Source organism: Rissa tridactyla, chromosome 1 (genome assembly GCF_028500815.1).
Source record: "Rissa tridactyla isolate bRisTri1 chromosome 1, bRisTri1.patW.cur.20221130, whole genome shotgun sequence".
In the NCBI taxonomy this organism is placed as follows: Eukaryota; Metazoa; Chordata; class Aves; order Charadriiformes; family Laridae; genus Rissa; species Rissa tridactyla.
The window spans coordinates 47408112-47432616 of record NC_071466.1 but is presented as its reverse complement, the minus strand read 5'-3'; the positions used below and the strand labels follow the sequence as shown (position 1 = coordinate 47432616).

General features: G+C 36.1%; 1 protein-coding gene across 1 annotated transcript in view; it reads right to left on the bottom strand.

Annotated features, from left to right (window-relative positions):
* Positions 1–583: 583 nt before the first annotated feature.
* LOC128908284 (progesterone-induced-blocking factor 1-like) overlaps positions 584–24505 on the bottom strand; it is a 54193-nt gene continuing 30271 nt past the window's right edge. The window contains exons 7-8 of the mRNA XM_054198157.1: positions 4486–4665; positions 584–2197 (exon numbers count right to left, since the gene is read on the bottom strand). Of these exons, the coding sequence (XP_054054132.1) occupies positions 2141–2197; positions 4486–4665 (237 nt within the window). The 3' untranslated portion in view covers positions 584–2140. The remainder of the gene's footprint in view (positions 2198–4485; positions 4666–24505) is intronic.

Below are 24505 nucleotides of genomic sequence, written 5' to 3'. Positions count from 1 at the left end.
GTCAATGTCTCAATTGAACAAGCCCAAAACTGGATGCAACGCTCCAGATGTGGTCTCTCATGTGCCAAAGAGAAGAGAAGGATCACTTCCCTCCATCTGCTGGCCATCCCGTTGTTAATACCACCCAAGATGCGGCTGGCTGGCACATCGCTGACTCATGTTCCATTTGTTGTCCACTAGGACCTTGAGGTCCGTTTCTGCCAAAGCTGCTTTCCAGCCAGCACTGCCATATGGGGTTATTCCATCCCAGATGTGGGACTGCATTTGCTTTTCTTAAATTTCATAAGCTTCTTGTCATAAGCCGATTTCCAGCCTGTTGAGGTCCCTCCGAGACCCTGCCCTCCAGTGCACAGACCACTCCCCCAAATTTGGTAATGCCTGTGAACTTGCCGAGGGATGCTGCTATTTGCTGGCTGGCAGCTGGACTTTGCATAGCTGATCACATTTCTTTGAGCTTGCCGTGTCAGCCAATTTTCCACCCACCTTATAGTCCACATCTCACCAATTTGTCTATAAGATACTACAGGAGAAAAAATTGTGAATACTTAAGATTCCAACTAGTATCTTGTCTAAAATAGCTCACAGTCCTTCTAGGTAACACAATTTATTAAGTATTTGGTGATAACAGACAAACAGGATAGTCTGGGAAGTTAAACTAGGGACTGTGAATCATATAAAATATCTATTACAAACTACAAAATTAGTATCTGCATATGGGAGATATTTCACATGAAAGACAGGTTAATGATTCTTTTCACATAAAAATACAAGTTAGATAAAACCCTAGACTTCAGGAAACCACAGTTTATTCAGGAATGTCTGTACAGATAGGCTTGTAAGCCCAAAGGTTTGTGTATTTTTTTCCCCAGTGAACATCGGTTAGCCTAATAAAAGATATTACCTCTGTCTACATGCTTGGCCTCCCTCACTCACAGAATGAGAATTTTAATCCTGTGATGCGCAATTGGTAGCATTTTTACCTCACTCTCTGAATTATAAAAAAATAATAATAAAGAAACTGAACTTACCTGGAGCAGAGGAAGTATTCCTGTGCTTCAAACTACTGTTTGGAAAATGAAAAGAAGTGTATCTAGGAATCATAAGCTTGATGTTGCTCAGCATTACATAGTAAATAATTATTGTTCATGGCCAGGTAGGAACAATGAATCAGTTGAAGGGATATTCTTAAGGAAAAGGGAGGTAAGAAAAAGGAGCTTCCTCTTAAATGAAATCTGAGCAATATTTTCAGTATACAGTCACTTAAACAATATAATCTATATTTATGTTATAAAGAGAGACATACCATACGCAGTCAAAAGTGCTTTAAAGTATTACAGACCTTTTCTACAGTCTAAATAGGTGGTGGAGTGGAATAAATAAGTTGACTGTGTTCTTGTAAGATGGGGCTTATTTTCATACAATTAAATATGGCAAGTTATCCATTTCACCATTACATGGTACAGTACTCACACATCGCGGCTCTATTTTTATTATGACACTGATGTACTACGCTAGAGCAAGTGTGTCTAGCCTATTAAGTATCAGTGCTGATAATTAAGATGTATTTTATTGCTTTTCTTCAGAACATTTTAAATAACTGTTTGGTAGAACAAATGACATCAAACGACAAACCATACAAATCAAGGCCGATAAGAGGGGTTTTTTTTCCACCTGACATGAATTTCCTTCATAGAAAGTAGGATATAGTCTGGTGTTAACTCATGTATATTTTTCAGATTTCTATGAGCCAGAATAGTTGCAAGGAATGTGGCATGAAACACAGGGCCCAAGAAAAACAATATAAAAAAGCCGAGACATGCATTAATTTGAACACTCTGAATAACACGTCTTTTAACTGCCCCGATTATGAATATGTACAATATGCTAGTGTTTATTTATCTTTTAAAATTCAAATGTATGTTAGTAAAATCATTGCATGTCGTATTTCCACACATTTTATTCACATAGCAGATCTAAAAATTATTTTACGAAGCATAAGATCATTTGACAGGTATAAAGGAACAGTTAAAACCAAAACAGTTGTTTGCTTTTAGGGTAAAAAGGGCATCGTTATGGTGAAAATAACTTTCTTCAAAGGAAAGGTCCCCAAAGGATTACTTTGAATAATTTTGGAAAAATGCTATGGTGATGTTTTCTTCTGCAGTTTCTTGTACCATACAGGTGCCTCTTTATTTGTCTGTAAAATAAAGAATGTTTTACTTGTGAGACAGTGAAAACCAAAAGAAAAACATGCAATCTACACTAAAGTCTCTTTCCTTTCTATGTAGTTCACAGTGATAACTAAGTTTTTTGCTTAAATGCAAATAAATTAAAAACAAGACTATGCATTTAAGTTTATTATTATGACATAGCTGTATAAAAATATCCCTATTTCTAGGTTATAAAAAGCAGATTATACAGTAAGAAGGAAATGATTTGTTTTAAAATATCTATCACAATGAAAGCATGCACCAACTGTGCCATAAATAGGTTTCATTGGAAACAGCATCATCTGACTTTCCCATTTGAGAAGGGAATGGAACTTAGAAAAATGATCTTAGGTGTGCCATAACCGACCAATCATTGATGCAGAAATATAGTTCTTAAAAATTATAATTAAAAATAAAAGAATTCAGCCGTTTTCTGACAGTGTAGAAAGTATTTTAATCACAGAGAATTATCTGTGAGCAACTTGTCCTTGCCTTCATAATCCCATGGGCTACTGCTACACGGTCAGGATTGTGTAACATTCTTGTGGCAAATTCAGTGGTTGTTTGTATAGAGAAATAAAACTAAAGAAGTGAAGGTGGAACAAGGTAAGGACTATTCTGCTTTCAGCGTTGGGTGTAATCATCTCCTGCGTTAGTGAGTACTGCCTCTTTTGTCCACTGTCCCTGAACTCATCCCTTTCTAGTTCTGTTTGCTGTCTGCTCTCTATTAATTCTTTCCTCCGGGACTTAACAACCATTCAATTTAAAAATCGACTTTATTCAGCTGGCCTTGTGGTGGGGGTTCTCATCACATTTTAATCTCCATCTTTCTCTCATTTTGAAGTTTCAGCTACAAAAATAAATGTGCTCTATTTGTGCAAGCTTTTAAAATTCTAGAAATTGACCTAAATTGGCAGGATTTTGACAGGACTACTAACTTATTTCCACATCTAAGAAGAAACCCTGCCATCTGCCCATTTTCAGTTCCCTACTCCAAAGTCTGAAAAGACTAGAATTTTTCAAAGAGAAACTGGTCACAATTTCTAAATGTAAAAGCATTTTTTCTAGATTACTACACCATTTCTATATCCCTAAATGAAACAGGACAGATTAAATGCTGAAACCCTGGATCATCTACACAACCTAACTGTTAGCTCACATTTTGTCTCTGTTTTGGATCACTGAACAGCTCCGTCAAAAACAAAGTTTGGGCAGTATGATTTATCACTACCGAAAGGATCGTGGATGAGACAACGCTGAGTATGCTTGTGTTTAGTCTCATAACACTATCCAAGCAAATTTTGAACCCCCAAAATCCCCAAATGCCCTCACATCATGTCCCAGAGTTGCAACCATTTCCTACATTTTGTATTAGAAAAACAGTATCTGAGGTGCTGCAATACAAACCTCGTATTGTTTAAGACAGTAAGTTTTAAAGTCTCCACCACAAAAAAAAAAAAAAAAAAAGAAAAGAAAAAAAGATTATATAGACGTATATTTGGACCAAAGTAGCACATGTGCTATGCAGCGTGGATACAATCAATCTACCCTAGAGAAAGGTAGCCTCAAGAAGTTTAAATAGGAGTCACGCTTTGTTTTGTGATTCAGCATTGCAACTTAATTGCTCTCTTAAATTTATCAATTCAGACACACTCATCGTCAGAAACTTCTAAACCATTTTCATGAAGCTTTCAAATACTAGAGGCACTAAATCTGAAGGAGGCCACTTGATTTAAATCCAAGTATTTACTTTCTAAAGGAACAAAACAGGGTTTTATAATATCAGGTATCCTTAGTAACAGAAGAGATATCAAAACTGGGCATGTATTTTTTAAATATATATTTAGATATATACACAAATATTAATATACATAAATACACAAATACACCTATTTCCTCACTCCTGCTCCTCAATATACACATTATATATAAACTCATACATGATCAGGGTAGATTTAAAATTGTATACATAGTCTGTGGATCTCTTCCGCTATTACAATTTTGCTAACCACTCTTGATATTGTAATATTATAATGGCATTTAAAAAAACCCAACTAGTTTGCTGTGAACTTAAGATGCAGAAACTACCAAATAGCTAAATAACATCATAAACTGTAATTTATCTCCTCAGCATTGACCATTCCCATGAAGAGCTGTAAGTATTCAGCTGAATTAATTCTATATCTCCTTGAAGTACGACCTACATTTTTGCTTTTAAAAAGTGAGGAAAAAGATCAAAAAAGCTTATGGCACTTACTCTTGTCATAGTACTTACAAATAACGTTGGCTTAGGTGTAAATACATTTTCTTCTTCTTGCTCTGGCAGCACTTTTACTAAAGGGTTTGATTTGTTTTTTGCAGTCGCACTTTTTACATCAATATGAGATGGAGGTAAATTTTGTTCATAGCGTTTACCATGTAGACTAATTAGAATCTGCTTCATTGTGGCTAGTTCCTATAAAACCACAAAAGAACAATACTAAGTTATTCAGTAAAATTGCATTTGAACCTATTAAATATTTATTTGTTAATAATAAATTTATATTCACCAAACTACACGTGTAAGTGGATCAGTAAATCTAACAAGCATGAACATATACTTGCCATAATTAATAAGATTACTACTTGGACACTAGTAAAAGTAAGAAAATAAACAGGATTTATGCAACTCAAATTTTGCTGTAAAAGAGGACATTTACTGTGTAATAAGGAACCCACCATCTCCTTTAACTTAAGCTTCCATTTAATTTAAAATTACAAATTCTTTTGGATTTGTTTTGTCAGGCCAAGGGAGTTTAGAAATCTAATTTGAATGTCTGTGACAAATTGTACTTTTGAGCGTTAAGTCTTGCACAGGAGTCTTATAAATAAATTACTAGAAACACAGATGTGTCTTTACATCCAGACCAGAAAAGAAAAATCAATGAAAAACCCTAAGAGGACCCACAGCAAAAATGGGATCAGAGTGCAAAAGGAATTTTGTGAAAAATGAAAGTTCCAACACGGGAAAAGAAAACCAAGAGTGTATAGAAATGCAGACTTTTTTGGATGTTCTAATAATTTGCTTTGTAAAAAATTTGGATTAATTAAAAAAGTAACCTTTTCTTACTACTTAGCTGAAAAAAACAGATTATTCAAAAGGTACAGTACAGTGAGAAAGGAAAAAACATCATATTTTGTGACTTTAACCAGACATCTTCTTTTGGCATCTTGCATCACCTAGTGCCTAACATTCTCTCCCCTCACATGTAATGGATGTAATGACTATAAAATAAGTTACAGAATTTAAAGCATTATTTATTATTATCATTTATTGTACTATTATTATTCATAGCATTCGTTATTGCAGAACTAGAAGAACAAGGTCAGTAGAAAAGCCTTTCAAAGTAAATTTTAAGGCAATTTTACATTTTTTCAACGGTTAGTGTTGTTGTTTGCTTGCTTTTTACAAATGCTGTTGTCTTCAATAAGCAATACTGTTAATGTATTAGCATTCTGTATAATTAACATTCTATCTTATCTCTCAACCAGAACAGGGTAACTCATATTTATAGCTGAATGACAAACATTCGTTATATCTTACCTATTTCTTAATACTTGGCAGAAAATGACATTGATGCACGTTCTATTTTCATTGCATTATTAGTAACGAGTTAAAAAAACCCTCAGCCTTTTAAAATATTCCTGCCATATACCTTCTCTCTGTCCACTGTTGCCTTTAATACGAGATACAAAGTCAAAAGAATCATGTTGTTGCCTTTAAATTGTCCCACATTAACTCAGTTACATGAATGGAGGTTACACTCCACAGCCCAGCTTTATCGAGTGTACAAATTGTTCTTGTATCTCAGTCATTTAATATTAACTATTTGCATAATTCAGCCATGTGTGGTGGCATGTTGAAACAGCATGACTGCAGAGCAGCTGTTTAAAAGGACTGCATAGTTGATGCCAACATGTTTTTCAAAGTTGTGAACTCTGCAAAGATGTTGCCAAAGCGACACATAGACAGAATTTCTTGATGAAAATAACTCAAGCAAGTATACAGCAAATAAATACACCATCACAGGAGATTAAATAGTACATAACCAATGTTTTGACATTAACAAGTGCTGTTCCTATACTTAAACTGCGTTATTCTGCTGACCAAATAGCTGCACGTTTCAACAAGGCAAAACCCAAAAACTGTCACGCAGATTTATTTCAGAAACAGAGTTGAAACCTGTATGTGTAGGGTCAAATTCTCTTGTGTCAAGATCCACTTGGCAGTCTAAGGTCTCCTCTACTTCACAGAATCTGTCCTGTACTTGACAGCCCTGTCTGTTTTCAGACTTGGAATAGGCTCTGGAGCGTCAGCTCTCAGGCGAGATTCCCCTGTGACAGGAGAATTCTCTAATGTGAAGCTATGGGAAGGAATGACGGGGAGTGGGGATGACAAATTGGCCCAAACCGAATAAATTATTTTGGCATCACAGCCAAATTTATCATGAGAATTTAGCTAAAATTGCCTTAATATTTGTTCTAAAATCCTTCCACATTTAGTGAGAAAGACCTCAGCAAACTTGGCAAAATAGCACAGGAAACACTGAATCCAGTAGAATCATTGGTATGTGTACTGCTAAACAAGAAAAGGAAATTGGCCCAACACATTTGCAAGAGATTTGCTGTTTTCAACCAAAGAAATACTGAAAACAAAGTTCTGTCTTGAACTGCCATAATTTTACCCATCTGTTTAGATTTCTCTGCTGCCGAACACAATTCTCAGCTTCACTTTTAAATTATAAACAGAGTCATTAGCACTACCTGCTACTATGAGCATGCCACCATGATTCAATAATATTTTCCAATCCCAAAAATTGCCAAGTTGGTCTAGAAGGTTAGCAAGGAAAAAGCAGATTGCACTTAGCAGAAATATGTGAACTTGTTCCACTGTGAACAGGACCTTGAGAAAAAAGGGGAGAGTAGGTATAGGGTTCAAAATGGAAGGGAAGAATCTTTTTTTGTAGAAGGCCATGTATGAGTTTCAGGATAGGCTATGTAAAGGAAGATGTGAAGAGAAATGGATGGTTAAATTTTTTATACATTTCTACTGTGTCAAGTCCACGGTCCTGTGTCCAGGCAGAGCTGTGTAAATTGTTTACGTACGGTATTCACTTGTGTTACTCAGTGCACTGCAGAAACAGTGTTGCTAAAGCTCTGCATGTCCCAGTTTCTCCGTGGAGGTATTTGGTCCTTGCCACGCTGGCTCCTGGACGTATAAGCAAGCCACGCTACGCAAGCTGTGAGTAACTGTGCCGAGGCTGCCAGGTCTGAGGGGTTTGGCTTTGGAGAGCCAGACAGCCATCCTTCTCGGGAGGACTAGGAGTACTAACACCTCTGAGTGGATTCACCCAGCTCTTCTCCGCACTGGCTTTACAGCTTTGGTCTCACTGTCCCAAACTTTGCAAAGACAAGCACCCCCTCCCGGCTTATACAATATTCTGTGGGATGTGGCAGCACAGATACATGGAAAACGACGCAGTTAACAAGAAAAGGTGGGTTAAGATGAAGTAAGATAAAAATTAAAGTACACAGACAGCACAAAAACACTGTTTATGTACAATGAGTGTCACCCACACAAACAAGTATTAGGGCTACCCTCTATGTTGAAAGTCTGTCCACAGAAACCTGATGAATTTTTGTTAAGGATGCTAACCTGCTCTGCCTACCAGCACAAATGCCAAAAAACAAAGTAATGAGCCGTGTGACGCATTAAAAGGGATTTAACTCAAGCTTATAACACCTAAATTTATGTGTCTAAACTTAAGTATCTACACATGAGGTAAGAATCTAATTTTCCATTACAGACACTGTAGCTTGGAAAGTGATTCAACTCCTTCAGAAGTGGACACTTACTGGTGTGTTGGCTGAAATAATTTTGTAACAACACTAGCCATATTGACTAGGTGGCGATTGACTATAAAGCAAAGTAAGATGCTTACCTCACTGCGGACACCTCCATTTGGATATCTAAATTTAGTTGTAATAAGCTGAATCATTTCTCACCTCACTCACCTCATCATTTACTTTTCTCAGACTTCACCTAAAACAACTTTCATCCTCAATAGCCAATGTGCAATCATAATTCCCCTTGCATGTATTTGAAGTATCGAATTGCTGTGTTAAAAAGAACTGCATTTTTAGAACAGGAATTCACATCACAATTCGTCTTCTCATGTAACTTTTCCTAAACATACATAGGGTCACGCTTTAGAACAATCCAGCATCCTGTATTCCACTTTCTTATGCACATTTATTCACATTTAAAGTGAATCATCGAAACTTTTGCATACATAATCAGAAAATAGCTGGAATTCAAAATAAGTGGTTAGAATGAATGGACTGAGAACAATGGGAGCAATGTAGCAGGAGGTGAGGTGAGGTAAGGTAACATGTATTGCATTGTAAATAGTATCAGAAGAACTTGCTTGCTTATTTCCATTTATTTTTGGTACTGTGATATCCAACAACCTTAGTTAAAAATAGCAAATGCAATTTTGTGTGCCAATACACAAACAGAGAAGGAGATATTTAGGTACAGACAAAGGATAGGCACCAATCTTTTCCATGATTTTCACTAATTAAAATGTTTTCTGGTTTGTGATTTTTCCTGAATTCTACCATGTTGATTTATTAGGCTGAATGCCATCAGTGCTGTTGTTGTGGAACTCTTACAGTCTGCAAAAACTGCGTATCGTATTAAAATCATCAAGCTTTAAAACAGTGTTAAAGGAACCAAAGGAAAGAAGCGCCAATCCTTTTTAAAAGGTAAAGTAAAAAAAGCAGAATAGTTGCACGCTATCTGGTCATGTTACTCGTATTTCAGAAGAATATGAGATACTTATGACGATGTTTGATCTTGAAACAAGTAAAAATAAGTTTATTTATTATTATATAACTTATTATAAGTTTATGTAAAATTACTTTTGTCTGTTTATTATGGATAATTTAAATAGCTCCTAGAAAAATGGATCCGTTTGGGAATATGAAGGATAAAATTTGATTCCTTCAACTAGCAATGCAACTAGAAGACAGAGACGAGAAAATGCAAAAATAAGGCATACAGCAATATAAATGTATTTTGTTACAGACACTATAAGGGGTTCTCCATTAACATTGTTTCTGTTGTCCTTGATACATGCTCAAACATAAATGCACCAGAAAAGCATCTTACATTTTCCTAACTCAGTACTACAAAAATTCAAAATTACTATAATATTAAATAGTATAACAAAATCATAACTTAATCAAAAGAAAATTAAAAAGAATTGCCTGATGGAAATTGCCTATGGAAAATGACTGAGGCATAAAAAGGAATGCTGTTTTATCAAGTAAATAATTGATGAAGTATAGGAAAAAATTGCCTACGTTAAGGACAATAGATATTTATCAAGATAGTAATTCCATTTCTTTTCAGTGGATTGTCAACAAGTATAAATTATGTTTCTTACTGTCTCTGTCATGCAATTATAATCAAAGCAAGAAAGAATCCTCTCTGTGCACTCAAAAGCTTACTTAACATTATATATGTGTGTCTATAAATATAATAAATATGTAAATTTATACAAGCAGTTAAAATGATATATATTTATATATCATGCTCTGGAAGCAGATGCAAAATAACAGTCTCAAGAAAAAGCTTACAGGAATCAATTACGTGAATGTCAATTCTTATGTTCTTGTGGCAGGGATGTCTTGCACCTTCAAATAATCTCCATACAATGATCTTAAAAAGAAACTTTACACAGAGCAAACTGAACAGTTGGAAACGCTCAGTAGGAAGAGGCACCTACCTTTCTAGCCTGAAGATAATTCATTCTGATGGTAAATTTAATGTTTTTTCATATCACTAAAATCATCACAGAAGAACCCAATGGGTGTCAGGTCCATCTGTCTCCTTCCTCTTGCAGTAAAGCCCATGGTTACTGCATTCAAATAAATACCCTCTAAAGCAAAAGTGACCCTAACAATAGCACGTACAGTTAACTGCACCTTTACCATGACAAATGGCATTCTCCTTTTAGCTTTACATATAGACTTCACGATTGCAAACTTCACCTTGGATTAGAACTCCATTTTGAAACAGAGAACTTGTATTGTGGAAGCTGAACAAGAAATTTCTGCCATAGAAAATGTATCAGGTTCTTGCAGAACCACTGAATTTTGATGACTGTCAAGTGTTTCCAGAGAAGAAAACAGCATTAAATTCACAGTAAAATAGAAACACAGAAAAGGTGCTAAAAACTATCATCCTTAAACAAGAAAACCAATTTCACTGGCAAAACTAGAAAAATTGGCTGAAGGAGGGATAAAAACAGAGGTTTGTCTGCCTCAAAGATGCTGATCAAAACTTAAGGTCTCTCAGAATTTGAGAGTCAAGCACTAAGACGATGATTTTAGATGTGTGTCCCCACCCCCAGTCCGTAAGTCTTCTGTACTGTTACGAGTAAAGCACGTACGTTCAGAACCTCCTTTGGATAGCTTGTATTCCTTGCTTTAACTGCCATATGGTCCCCATGTGGTTAAATTATAACTTAAAATAAAAATACGTATCCAGTCTGGAGAAATTTGAGAGGTTACAGCACTGTCTTTAGGTCCAAGAACAGTGGACTGTACAGCCACCCTTTCACAGAAGGGCCCAGACAAAAAACCGCTTCACGAGAGACAGGGCGCTACACCTTGAGTCCAGAGACTGGACTCTTTTCAATGTGGGAGCCAAATAGCAGGTTTGAGTTTAGCAGTTTGGTGACTATTCTGACTATCATAACTTCTAAAATAACAACAACAATAAATACAATAGCTATAATAGACCACGCAAGTGAGGGAACACAGCTGTACTGTGATGAAAAACATGTTTGTGCTAAGTCAATGCAATCTGTCTTCACATGCACGTATCCTCCCGTTTAGGCAGCTATTGTGGCCTTCAAACAAGTCAGCACAGGGAAAAGCAGAGTTCAGAAAATGAGGTTATGGGTATGTTAAAGAATCCTGATTTGAGAAACTTAAACCAGCATTTAAGAATGCTGTATCTATTTAGTAGTGTTCTGTAAAGAGTGTATTTCAGAAATGATTTCTCAGTCTCTCAAGAACGTCGAGATATGTTCATGTTCCTATCCAAATGTTCTTGGGAGGACTCAGAAAAAAATTTAATAATTTTATACTTCCTATAACTCCATCTTGAGAAAAAATGATCTCAATCTGGGAAAGGTAGGGCAGGGTGGTTCAGAAGGAACTGTCTTCACAGTTGTCTGTCTAAGGGCATTCAGCAGGGTCAAGCTTGATGGGCATTTAAGGTGATGGTTGAGAAAATACTAAGGATATTGTCCTCTACGAAGTCTGTGCATTTTCTTACTTGGATCCTTCTTATATTCCTACCGTGATTTTCTGTGAAAGTAAAGCTGAGTCAAAATAAAGCTGTATCATTTAACAGCTGATACTAAGATGGAGAGAGATCTTTGTGAGAACTCTGGTTGCAGGACAGCTTTGGAACATGTGACTGGATACTTGGTTGGAGAGCCTCACATTGACCTTTAGATATCTTCAGTAATAATATTTAAACCTAGGCAAACAGCTTGTCTGATTCCTCTATATAGCTGTTAGTGAGAAATTCATAGCTTACAAGCTCTTACAAGCACTTATTAAGTGGGCCTGCATGAATCTCATGAGGTTCAACGAGGCCAAGTGAAGGGTCTTGCACTTGGGTCAGGGCAACCCTCGGTATCAATACAGGCTGGGGATGAAGGGATTGAGAGCAGCTCTGCGAAGAAGGACTGGGGGGTACTGGTGGATGAAAAGCTGGACATGAGCCAACAATGTGCGCTCACAGCCCAGAAGGCCAACCATATCCTGGGCTGCATCAGAAGAAGCGTGGCCAGCAGGTCGAGGGAGGTGATTCTGCTCCTCTGCTCTGTTTTGGTGAGACCCCACCTGGAATACTGTGTCCAGCTCTGGAGCCCTCAGCACAGGAAAGACATTGACCCACTGGACTGAGACCAGAGGAGGACTACAAAAATGATTAGAGGGATGGAACACCTCTCCTGTGAAGACAGGCTGAGAGAGTTGGGGTTGTTCAGCCTGGGGAAGAGAAGGCTTTGGGGAGACCTTACTGTGGTCTTTCAGTACTTAAAGGGGGCTTATAAGAAAGATGGGGACAAACTTTTTAGCAGGGCCTGCTGCAATAGGACAAGGGATAATGTTTTTTAATTAAAAGAGGATAGATATAGACTAGATATAAGGAAGAAATTTTTTACACTGAGGGTGGTGAAACACTGGCACAGGTTGCCCAGAGAGGTGGTAGATGTCCCATCCCTGGAAACATTCAAGGTCAGGTTGGATGGGGTACTCAGCAACATGGTCTAGTTGGAAACTTCGCTGCTTATTGCAGGGGGGTTGGACTAGATGACCTTTAACGGTCCCCTCCAACCCAAACTATTCCGTGATTCTACAATTAATTTTACTGATTTTAGATGAGGATATGGTAAATCACACCATAATAGTGCTTTTTTTTTCTTTTCTGACTACAAATTCCTAGACGATTTTCAAATGTAGACATCGACACAACAGATTTTTAAAATTAGGCAAGCTCATTGTCTGCTTCTTTGTCACTTGACTTGACAAATGACTTTTCAGATCATCGTTAAACTGGTAATACTCTTTAATATCATTGGAGTTCACCAGTTAAAATGGAGGTAAACGAACAGAGCCTTCTGTACAGCTTCCTGGCAGAGAATATCAAGCCACTGACATATTTCTGGAGAACAACAGACCAGAGGACTGAAATATAACCTCATTCCACCTTTCAACATATGCAATGACTTGCACTTGGAAGAAAAAGTCTGAGCATGGGACTCTAACTTCGGAGTGTACTTAGAGAAAGGAGACATATATGTGTCATTATCAAGGACTGAGATTCTCAAGCAAAAGTAGTACCTTGAATGTCTCCTCTTTAGAAGTACTGACAATTCACACAAAGAATTATTTTAGAACTGTTCTTCACGGGTTTTATTTCTGCCGAACAGCTAGAGACACAGTGCAGAAGGGCTCTAGCCTATAACCTGGAATGAACTATTTGTCTCCCTTGTTTGTCTGATAGCGGAAAAAAGACGAACACTATTAGCACAGAATTAACACCGTACATTAATATTAATGATGACCAAGTGCGAAATAGTAGAAAGACACTACAGAAGCTCTGTTTTGACATGACAGCAAAATGAAGCAACTGGTAAGTCAGTCCATTTCACTATTTATGACTGTAGATGGATAGGATGCAGTGGCACGAATGGTGCAAATTCAGCTTCAGTGGAATGCTCTGGGCTTGTGCTTATCAGGAGTAGAACCTACATGCATAACAGAGCTCAAAGAAGATTTTAACAATGACCTATGCAATTAAGAAAACATCACAAGTCATGGTTTAATCCTTCATGTAATGCAGAGTGTATTTGACGTAGTTGCATCGTAAACTGCAGTTGTACTGGAAATATCAGAAGTCAGCAAGAATTCTGGTATGAGGTTTGCACATATGGTCATCTTCGGCACACGGATACACATTGTAAAGCTGGAAACTGGAAGACAGTATGAAATGTCCTGATCAAACAAATGAACCTGATAACTGGGTGGTGGAAAGATGCCAGACCATATGCAGGATGTTGACAGCTTCTCTGCACTACACTTAATTCGGGAGTTCTCTCTATCCTAGTGCATATACAACCTTAAAACGAACTGACGGATCTGTGACTGTATGGATCTACAAACTACTTCCAGTTTTATAAGGTGAATGCGTTAGAACTGCGACAGCAATAAAATGGCCCAGTTGTTGCAGTGAACAGCTTCTGTCTTTTTAGACATAAAAACCTCTGCCTATTTCAGCTGTATCTTGAATTTCCTTCTTAACAGTTAAATTTTCCTAACTTCTTAAGATAAATAGGAAATAATTTGCCTCAGAATTCAGAACTTGCATGTCAAATTCTGACTTTTTTTTTTTCACTTTTTGTATTGAAGATCAGAAATATATTTGCAATTTTAAAAAATATTTGGGGGTTTAGTCCTGGTTAATCTGAGCCATTGTGACATTCATTTACTCAAATTCAAGTTTAATAAAAAGTATGCTTTTTTTGAGTAAGTTCTACTTACAGGAAAGAGATGCTAGAAATGCTAATATGTCAGAACAGCTTTATTTGCATAAATGATTATGTAGAAGTTCCTATATTTTCTGAGAGGGTAACATTTTAGTTTGATTCTCCCTGTCTTTGGTATTCCCTGCAGAGTATTTAAATTCACTTTCCACTTGGTAGTATTCAAATGCTACCACAAAGTAAATGAAAGTAAAAATTTTACACAGCTGTGTAAGCAGCAGAATGTGATGGAAATACTCACAGCCAATACAAGAAAAACTGATATAATAAAAAATTGGTTAAATGCTCAAAAAAATCTGAACAATTTCAGATTGTTCAACAGCCAACAATTTGTTGTTTAAATGTTTATCACTTTAACTGATTCTGGCTCTCTCAAAAATACATAATTTGAAATACACATGCCAATTCCATCCCATGTTCCATAAACAAGTTGCATTTTGTCTATGAAACTTTCTATTAAAAAAAAAAAAAAGGTATTTGTATTTGACTTCTATTAATTGATATTACTAAACCCTGTGTTATTATCATGGTTTCTAAGATTCTGTAAAAAAAAAAATAAAAATTTTGAGTACAGATCACCATTTAGTACACAATTGTTTATTGTATGCCACTGTGGATGGAAAAATAATTTTTTAAAGAATATATATGAAAACTATTCTGAATAATACAGCTCCAAGAAAAGAATGAATGTACCCAGCTGTTAAGTCCTTCCTCTTCCTAAATTCAGTACTATTTGGAATTCAAGTTTTAGTAAAGCTTGACAGCATCAGAATAGATAACAAAAAGGAGAAATACTGCTTAGGAGCATATTTTCCCTTGTAAAAAATGAACCAGAAACTTCTCTACGCTCATTTAGCAATGTAAATGTCACTTTGTTTCTCCAAGCTTTAAGCTGAGAATAGCTCCAGGGCTTACTTGTGATGCAGAAATGTCCCTGTAATCTACTTAGAAAACACGCAGAACATTAATAGAAACTAGAATCTTGGAACATAAACGTAGCATAAGAAAAATGATAATTACTCTGTGGCTTAACATTTAAAAAGAGAGCTAAGCATTGTACATCAGCACTTTTTTTATATAAAACAAGTTGCAGCACATAGATGAGCAGGAAGTCATTCACTTTAGAAACACAAATAATTTTGACATTATCATGTACAATCTTTTACACAGAAAAGAGGGGAAAGAGGCAGAGACTCAAGATTGTTTGAAGGCACCTGTTACCAATCACTTCTTTTCAGTCGTGTCTTCCCAACCCCTGCAGATACCCCTTCCTTCCCCTCTCTCCCAACAAAGCACTTTTCTCCTTTTATCCACTAAGCTTCCATCTCTGATTAAACACGTACTGCCCTCCCACTTCTGCCTCCAAAGCTTTTTATGAGCCTCTGAACTTCTCTCTACCTCTGTTTTTTGCAGATGGCAGCTGTTGCTACTCTCCGGGTTCCTAAATCCAACACATTGGCTTGCTGTCCTAGGTTACTTCTCGTCAGTCTTCTTCAGCATAACTTAATTACAGCTAAGGATAGTATTAGCCATACTTTAAAGTATGACTAATAACGAAATGCTGAACACTCATCTGGAATCCTCAAGGTCGTTGCTGAGATGGAATGAAACTGAGGGAGTAAAAAGTTTAGCAGTGAGGGGCATTCCCCATGGGGAATACAAAAGTAAGAAAGACAAACACGAGAATACAGGAGTAACTGGTTACAGTACGGTAGAACAGAAATACTTTAGGAAACCTTGATTCTCCTCAAAAGAGGAAAAGAAGAATAAAATCACCTGTATTTTCTTTCACTTTTGCAGGCAAGATAATGGGATAACTATTCAGAAGTAACAGGGTTTTGTGCAGGATACTGGCATGAGATGAATATTTGCAAGCATAGAGACTACTAAATTCTCAGACTCTGGAAACATTAACATTTTGGAACAATGTCATGGAATTACAAACAGTTCTGATAATTCACGTGGCCATGTTTAACGTCCAACATTCATCTAGATTTATATAAATCTTTGGGAACCTTAGCTTGATCTTTTATAGAAGCTCTCTGAAAAACTCTTAAAGCCATTAACAAACTATGCATGTCCTAATAGGACTAATCAGTAGCTGTTCCTCCTGCTTGATCATGTGGACTTTCTCCAATCTTACACATGCTCGGAAAATGTATTTGGCAACCATTTATTAAAAAGGAATAAAACTCAGATTTTCTACATTTTAAAGATAATGAAATAACTATTTTCTGTTCTTAACTTCACCTTTCTCTCTCATTTCTTCTGTCTTTTTCTCTATTCTTACTTACTACCTACACAATGCTGCCTTATGTTTATCACCTTTTTTTGCACCCCATCAGATCCTCTGTTTGCCTGGACAAAACAAGTTATGCTTTTAATCTCACTCATGTAAGAGCTCCAGCCTGCTGTGATTTTTTTTTTATTTTTCGGCTAGAGGAAAGAACTTTGTAAGAAGACTTTTTTTAAAGAACTAGCTGAAAATAAAGAATACTAGAATTCTGCAAAAGTAGCCAACGATAGCATCACGCAATCTAGATGTATCAGGACTGCTGAGCAGAAGAGTGCCAGCAGAGCTGGGGCACTGAACCCTGCCAACCTATACGGCATAAGCATTACCTTGCTCCCTGGCTCTGTTCTGGATGATTTCAACTAGCTGTCACCTAGATACGGTTCTAGGCACAGTTCGTTCCTCGGACTGCTCTCAAAAAGAAGGATGGGTGAAGTTGAACCAGATTTGTCTCCTTCGCTTCTGCATAGTTTCCCAATGCTCTCCCAGCTGGCTTTGCATACTCAAGCATGTCACATGCCTTCAAGTCATATTCAAACCTTACCTTATTTCGGATACTTTGGATTAAAACATAAAAATCCAACAGAAGTGACAGCTCAGTGTTAGTGCAACAGAACCATCACATGGGCCTAGAGGAGATTGTTGTGGACACGGCTAGCCTGGTCTGGAGCACAATAGCCGCAAGGGTTATGGTACCAATCTGGCTGTGCCACTAAGTTCCAAGAACAGGAAAAAGTCCCTGGCCTTTAATAGGACACATATGACTTCTAAAATAAAGACCCAAACTAAGAACCGTTATTCCAAAGTCTGCATGTAAAAATACAGGTGCATGCATATCGATTATGAAAACAAAATATAAAATATCCATTCTACAGTTCAAATAAGAAAAAAAAAATCACTAAATTTCATTTTTAAGGACTCGCAGGACTTCGGAAAATGGCCTTTTTCAGGAGATGCAGATTAAAAAAATGAATGTAAATTCTCAGAACGATACAAAGTGAAAACATGATTTGTTTGTGAAACTACTGCCAAATTACAATCAGGTCATAGATAAGATGACAGAGAATATAGTTAATTTGTGTCTAGTTAGGAAAAATAAACACTAAGGAGATTTTTTTTTTTCAGGCTTTTGAACTGAAACATGTAAGGAAAGAAGAATGGCAGTGATTAAGATATTGTATTAGGACATATGAACTCTTAACCTCTACCACAAACTCTGGGGAGTTTTGGGCAAACCACCATTTCTTTCACTCCGGTTGTTGCTTCTGCAAAGCAGGGTTAATGATACTTTACTGCTTTAAATTGTGAGGATAATATTTGTGAGATGTTCAGTTACTGTGGTGAAAGCCAAATAACGAGTTACAAACAGGATTATTTTGACATATTGTTAAGAAAACCTGAAAACCTGGAAAAGGAGAAGAGATGTATGGTAGTGAAAGAAAAACAGTTGTACTCATAAATGGTGAGTTATACATCGGATTTGGAAAGCTTTTGACCTGCCAATTGGAAAATAAGTTCAACATAACAGTCACTTAGGCAATTAACATGCTGATATTAACATGGTAGGCTATTCTCAGCAGAACAGCTCAGTAAGAATTTTTTATACTTCAATATGTTTTAAAAACAATGGGAGCTTGCAATGGCTAACCTAAGTAAATTTTAACCCAGCCTAGTCAAGATTCATACCAATTCAGGTACACATATTTAGACAGATTTATCACTCAATTCAATTAGAGCGACACAAAAATTTACTGACATAAGCTCACCTGATTCAAGTAAACAAACAGCAATCAAACTACATGTGTTTGTATCCATTTAACTGACTGATATCAAATAGGTTTATTTAAACTACTACTACACGTTTTCTGCTTTGTCCCATAGCAGATAGCCACAGCCTGGTTTCTGGTTGCTAACTGCACCCGAAGAGCTTTGGCGCAGCAACACATGAATGTGTCAATAAGGCAAGTGACTAGTTCAGCCAGTTTACATTCTATCACTTGTATGCACAGCTGCTAATGTACCACAAGCGCACAGATGTGTAAAGGAGATTAAATATCAGCAGGTTTTCACATCTTTTTAACCAGTATCTAATATTCATGCGCTGATAACTAATCACGTCTGCATAAGCAATTGCTTTAGAGGAAATTAATGAGAATTATAAACAGCTGTCATTTGCACCATTTATGTCATAAATTTTACCCTTTTGTTTCTTACTACAATAGTTTCACAATATCAGTTTTACTTTTATAGATTAAAATTTACTGTACTGCCAGAGTGCATTGCACACAGGTGATTTCAAGCAGTTTAAAAAAGGTAGCATAAATTAAGTTAACTCCCTTATATTCATATAAAGTGAAACTGATCTTAGCACTTAGAGGAATACCTATTTAAAGCCTTCCATTTATGTTTCTTACAACACTATATCACTTTTGTTTCTTTTCATGCCTCCTGGTGTACTTCTATTTAAAACATAAAAAGAACCCTTCCATTTGTTATACTTGCTCTGTTCCCTCCCAAAAAAACTTATTATGAACTCTACAATAAAAATATAAATAAGTTTTTTAATTTTCAAGATTTTAGTCATTAGCTTCTACGCTCTGCACTTTGAGTCAGAAAAGCTAAAATAAATAGATTTAATTTTGCATTTTATTGGTTTTCTTCACTATGATATGTCTGCACCTTAAATATCTGAAGAAATAGTAAAATGCCATACATCAAAGCATAGCAAATTTATAACCTCTTAAATGTAACCTCAGAAAATGATTACTAAAACTTCTTGCCAAACATCTGAGTGCTGACAGACTGCCCTTCCAAGTTTTCATCTGAAGTCTGCAAGCCAATGGATAAAGTCTAAAATTGCACCTCTGATGTTCCAAAACACTAACAACTGCATCAAGCATGAAAGGCAATGGAATGGCCAAGATCACAGAGCTCACGGTAAATATTTCTTTTAGTTAAAGGCTGACTGTTGGAAGGAAAAAGAAAACCACCAGAAACAGGTAAAAGGAATCATGGATCAAGAGCTCCAGCTGAAAAGATGTAGTGGATTCATCCCAGTTAACTTTAGCACTTAACAGGGATCTGCACTTTGGTGCCTTTAAGTGATAGATTCCCATTATATGCACAAAAGGATGAAGTTTGGATGCAGATAAAGGATGGCACAGAAGCTTAGTGTGCAATACTCCACAGTTTTGGACACAAAATGCCCTCATTTTCCCAAGTAAGTAATATTGACATATAAAAATTTTTACTTGTGCTTTTCCTTGCTGGAACGTTTCCAAAGGCAATTCAAACTGCTAACCTAACAGAAAGCAATTCACTTTTGTGAATTTCACTTTTTTTTGGTCAGGTTAGGTTTCCGTTTAATGACCTGAATGGTCCCAGTGCAGCATTAGAACAGGAGGAGGAGAGAGAAGGAGAATTGCGAGCAAAGAGGTAAAGTTATAGCTATTGGGTCAACTTGGACATAATGTATAATTTAATCTTGATTTACGCTTTGATGGAACGTGCTTCTTACTCATGCTCCCCTGACTATACAAAGACACGAGGGCAACAAGGGTCCACATTTGGGGGTAAAAGGTAAGTGCTGAAGTCAGTGTGGGAAGAATCAAGACCACAAGTCTTTCTTTTTGTATGTTAAAGATATAGGGTCAAAAGTGTAAAGTTCAGCTAATTAAAAAGAGAACACAGACTACAAATAATAATGCAAAAAAAATCTGGATTTGAAATATCCTTTTTTAAAAAAACAAACACTGTTTACTAGAAGATTATTAACAGGAGACCCCATTGTTCCTCCAAACAATGTTTTAGGCTCTTCTGATGGATCTGGAAAAACAATTAAAAACCCTATTGGTTATCTAGACAAAACATATAAAATTTCTTAGCCTGAAATCAGCTGAAAAATTTGGCTGTACTAACTGTACTTGCTATCATGCATAGAGAGGTTTACAAATGGCATCACAATACCACGTACCCCAGTCCCTTCTGACAGCTCAAAGAGGGCAGCAGCATTGTGAAGGCTTTATTATGAACCTCTAAGAACGTAATCTCAGCATGAGCCTGGATACCGATCATTCATGATAATGCCACTGAACTCCCTGTCAAATAGTGAAGCCTGCATTTATCCATATGAAGATAAGAAATTTCACCGTACCAGTTGATTCTGAATGATCTAAATGAGAAGCTAGATTGAAAAGTTTTCCACGTTTATTTACTAATTAATTCAGAAAAAAATGAAACAGAAGGTCAAGAAACGATCAAGAATTTTGGCCAAGAATATAGTCTAAAGAAAATAAAACTTCTATTTTTTTCCTGTACGGCCACACCCAACCTTTTTAGAATATGTATAGTCAAATGACCAAATTTCACTTCAATTTCCCACAGCAAAATTTAATAATCATCATCAAATTAGGCTAGTCTACATAATTTGAAATACTGAACTATTTTATTACATGAATATCGAGTGTCATTTTTTTTCCTGTAATAAAAGAGCTCACGTAAGAGCCCTATATGAATTCTTCCAAGATTAAGAATTTAATATTTGACTTCTTTATTCCAAAATTAAAATACATGAAAAGGGAAGAAAGATTAAGCATGAATATATTTTTTTTATTTAAAAAGTGTGTAAAATGCTGTAATTATCTCCAAAGCAAGCATTATGAATCCAGCTGATATCACAAGCAGATAAAAATAAAAACCCCAACGCCTCAAACTCTAACGTTTCATTAAAAACAGATAATACAGCCTGAGACCACACAGGCTGGAACACCTTAAGTCAAAACTGTATACTCACTGAAACATGTCGCTGTAAGACAGCATTAACATTTTTTTGGCATTTTGCTTGTACTTTTAACATACCTAAACTTCAATTTATGTTAACTATGAATATCTTGGATTTATCTATTGAAGAATTCCAATGTTTTTACTTGCAAACACGAGGGCAAGAAGGTAATTCCTAACAAGACATGACAGTTTAGTATGTGCAATGACTAAACAAGACTGATATTAATCATAGTACCTGATAGCGTGTACAGAACATATAAAACCATAATTCATATTTTTTTCAAATTGCATATATCCGTCTTACGGATTGCATGTTACTTTTATTTCAAAACACATACCTCATCTAAATGAAGTCAAGTCTTTATTAGCCCAAGATTAGAAAATTTGAACGTCTTTTTCTATCAGCAGGGATATTTACTGTGAAATTGTGATGTTCTGCATATTTAATTTTTTTATTAAGATGGCAAAAAAAAAAATGTAGTTGAAGACTAATTCACTGTAGACTAAGTTGCCCTAACCTGTAGAAAGATTTCAACACATGAGATAATTTCCTTTAGAGAAATTCATAAACTGTGAAACTACTGGAAGAGGTCTGCATTAAAAGGAAAAAATAAAAGGCTGCATTAGAAATCAACAGAAATGACAAAAGTTAAACATACACACACACACATTGTTATTTTCACACATTTTCCTAAAACAACTCCAGCTTATTTTTTATTTCTTAGGGCTTTTTTGTTCCTTGTACTGACAGTTAATAATTTTCTTTCCCTGAACATGCAACTTCTAATGTTTCTTTTTCAGTATTTATATCCTTTTTTGCATAGGTGACTTGAAAAAAACATTATCGTTGTTAGGTAAAACAATATGACTGATACAGTCTATTTTTAAAAGATATAAAAAGAAATTTGACAAAACGGTAATAATTTTGGAAATATTTGCTCAATTTCTTAACACCTAGGGTATGAGGAACATTCAAGATGGAGTCTGTTTCAGATTCAAGTATCTACTTTCTTTTTTCTAAAGTCTGCCTCACGCGGCTTTGCTTGCATTGTTGGCCACAGTCTGAAAGTTTTAAGCCGTGAAATGACACAAAGAAACAAACTGCTGCGTATCAGGAATAGTTTATGGGGTAGTCATAGAGGCTAAAGTTGTTTGGATGTAAACAATGTCACATAGCTTTGCAGTAGAAACATTATAGTTTTCTTACAAAACATTGTTAAATTTTGGCTTTATTTATCACTTTCTACTGATTGTAATCAGCTGCAATGCGCGTTGGCTGGAATGACAGTACTAAAACTGGGCGTCCAAGGTGTAACTACAGAACTACTTGGGAGCAGCACTACTTGGGAGAGAAGGAGTAGGAGCGGGAAATTTTGAAAGAAAGTAATTTGAAATTAGCTTGCCAAAGGCCTGTCACATTAGAAATTCAGAAAATTCACTACATGTTTATACAATTTAGTCATGTTTCCTCAGAGTATTCTTCATATTGTTAATACAATGATATGATAATGCAGTAATATAATCAGGCTTATAAATTATCTAGAAATCCTTCAAGTGTTTTTCATTACATTAATAGAGTCCAGTGGGTTTCATATAAACAAAAAAAAAAAAAATCACCATTAAAAAAGAAAAAAGCAAAACCAAATATAACCCAAACTAAACATTTGCCTTAGTCTCAGTCTTGAATTTGAAATTTAAATACACAATGTGGATACAGACATCAGAAATAAGAGCTACCAAATTACCACTTCTGGTGCACCTACAGATGATCCTGCCAGGTCAATGACACCTGCAGGTTACTATAGGGGAGCACGTTCAATTACTCTCTTCTGTAATTAGACTATTTCAATCTCCATGCATAGAGCTTCACAAGCACTACAATCAATTCAGAGCATTAAATGCAAAAACTACTCTAGGAGGAAACTGCATCAGACAAACATGCAGTGTGATTCAGCATAGGAAGTAAACAACTTGTTTTCTTTTTAGTTTTATTTAAGGTGATTGTTTCGTATTTGACATCTGCACTCAGGAACAGAATTAGTACAGTTTTCACTTAAATTGAGGCCCACTTAGACTCAGCTGTCAGTGAAATTGTTTTGCTTCAGTTCTAACAAAAAAAGGGTTCGTAACTGGTCAGCAGAGACAAACTGGTTTGACCAATTCACAACATGGGGTTTGGTCTACTGATGGAATTTGGGAGAATAGCAAGAAGAAGAGATGCAGAAGAACAGTTTTGGAGGCGGAGTGAGAGGACTTCAAGAGGTGCTTGAATAGTCAGTTTTCTACAGGAATAAAGGTTTTAGAATGAGTGATGATGCAATGTCGGACTGGATAATTTAGGGGAGTTGCAGATTCCTTGAAAGCAATCTGCCCATCTCCTCTCTTCCCAGTCAGAGAACTGAAAGGTTTTTTTTCAGAGAACTATTGATATAATGACTCTTATGATGATTTTTCTAAACAGGTAACTGGCTATTTAGGTCCCGTCACTGTGTATATATAACTTGCGTTGTTTTTCCTCACATTCATAATTTTTTATTCACTAACGTTGTATTTTCTTTGCAAACCCTTGCCAAACCACTCAGCAACTCTGGAAGATCATTTAAGAGCTGCTCATGCTTAGCTTTTGGTTTTATATTTTCAGTATTCTGTTGCTTCAGCAAATTTTCCATATTACTACTCACCCTTTTTCAGATCATTTGTGTATGGGCTCCTTTGGTAAACTTCATTTATTTCTATCCTTTCTTTCAAACATTTAATCTGCGGAAAGATTTTCACTTGTACTCCATGACATGTTAGTCTCTTAAGATTGTCTACCGAGAAATCTTGACAAAAGCTTTTTAGGTATCCCCATATAGCGGATTTATGTCTAAATGGCAAAAGTTTGCATACTTTTAGATCTGAGAACGTACTCCAGAAGCACCCTTGCTTGGAGGAAACTCAGATGAGTACATAGAGAAGTACCCAAACTCTTGTCTGGATGAAATCTGTGTGAATACCTCCTGTTTACTCTTCCAAAATCCTATTTTAGAATTGAAAAGAATCTCAGATGT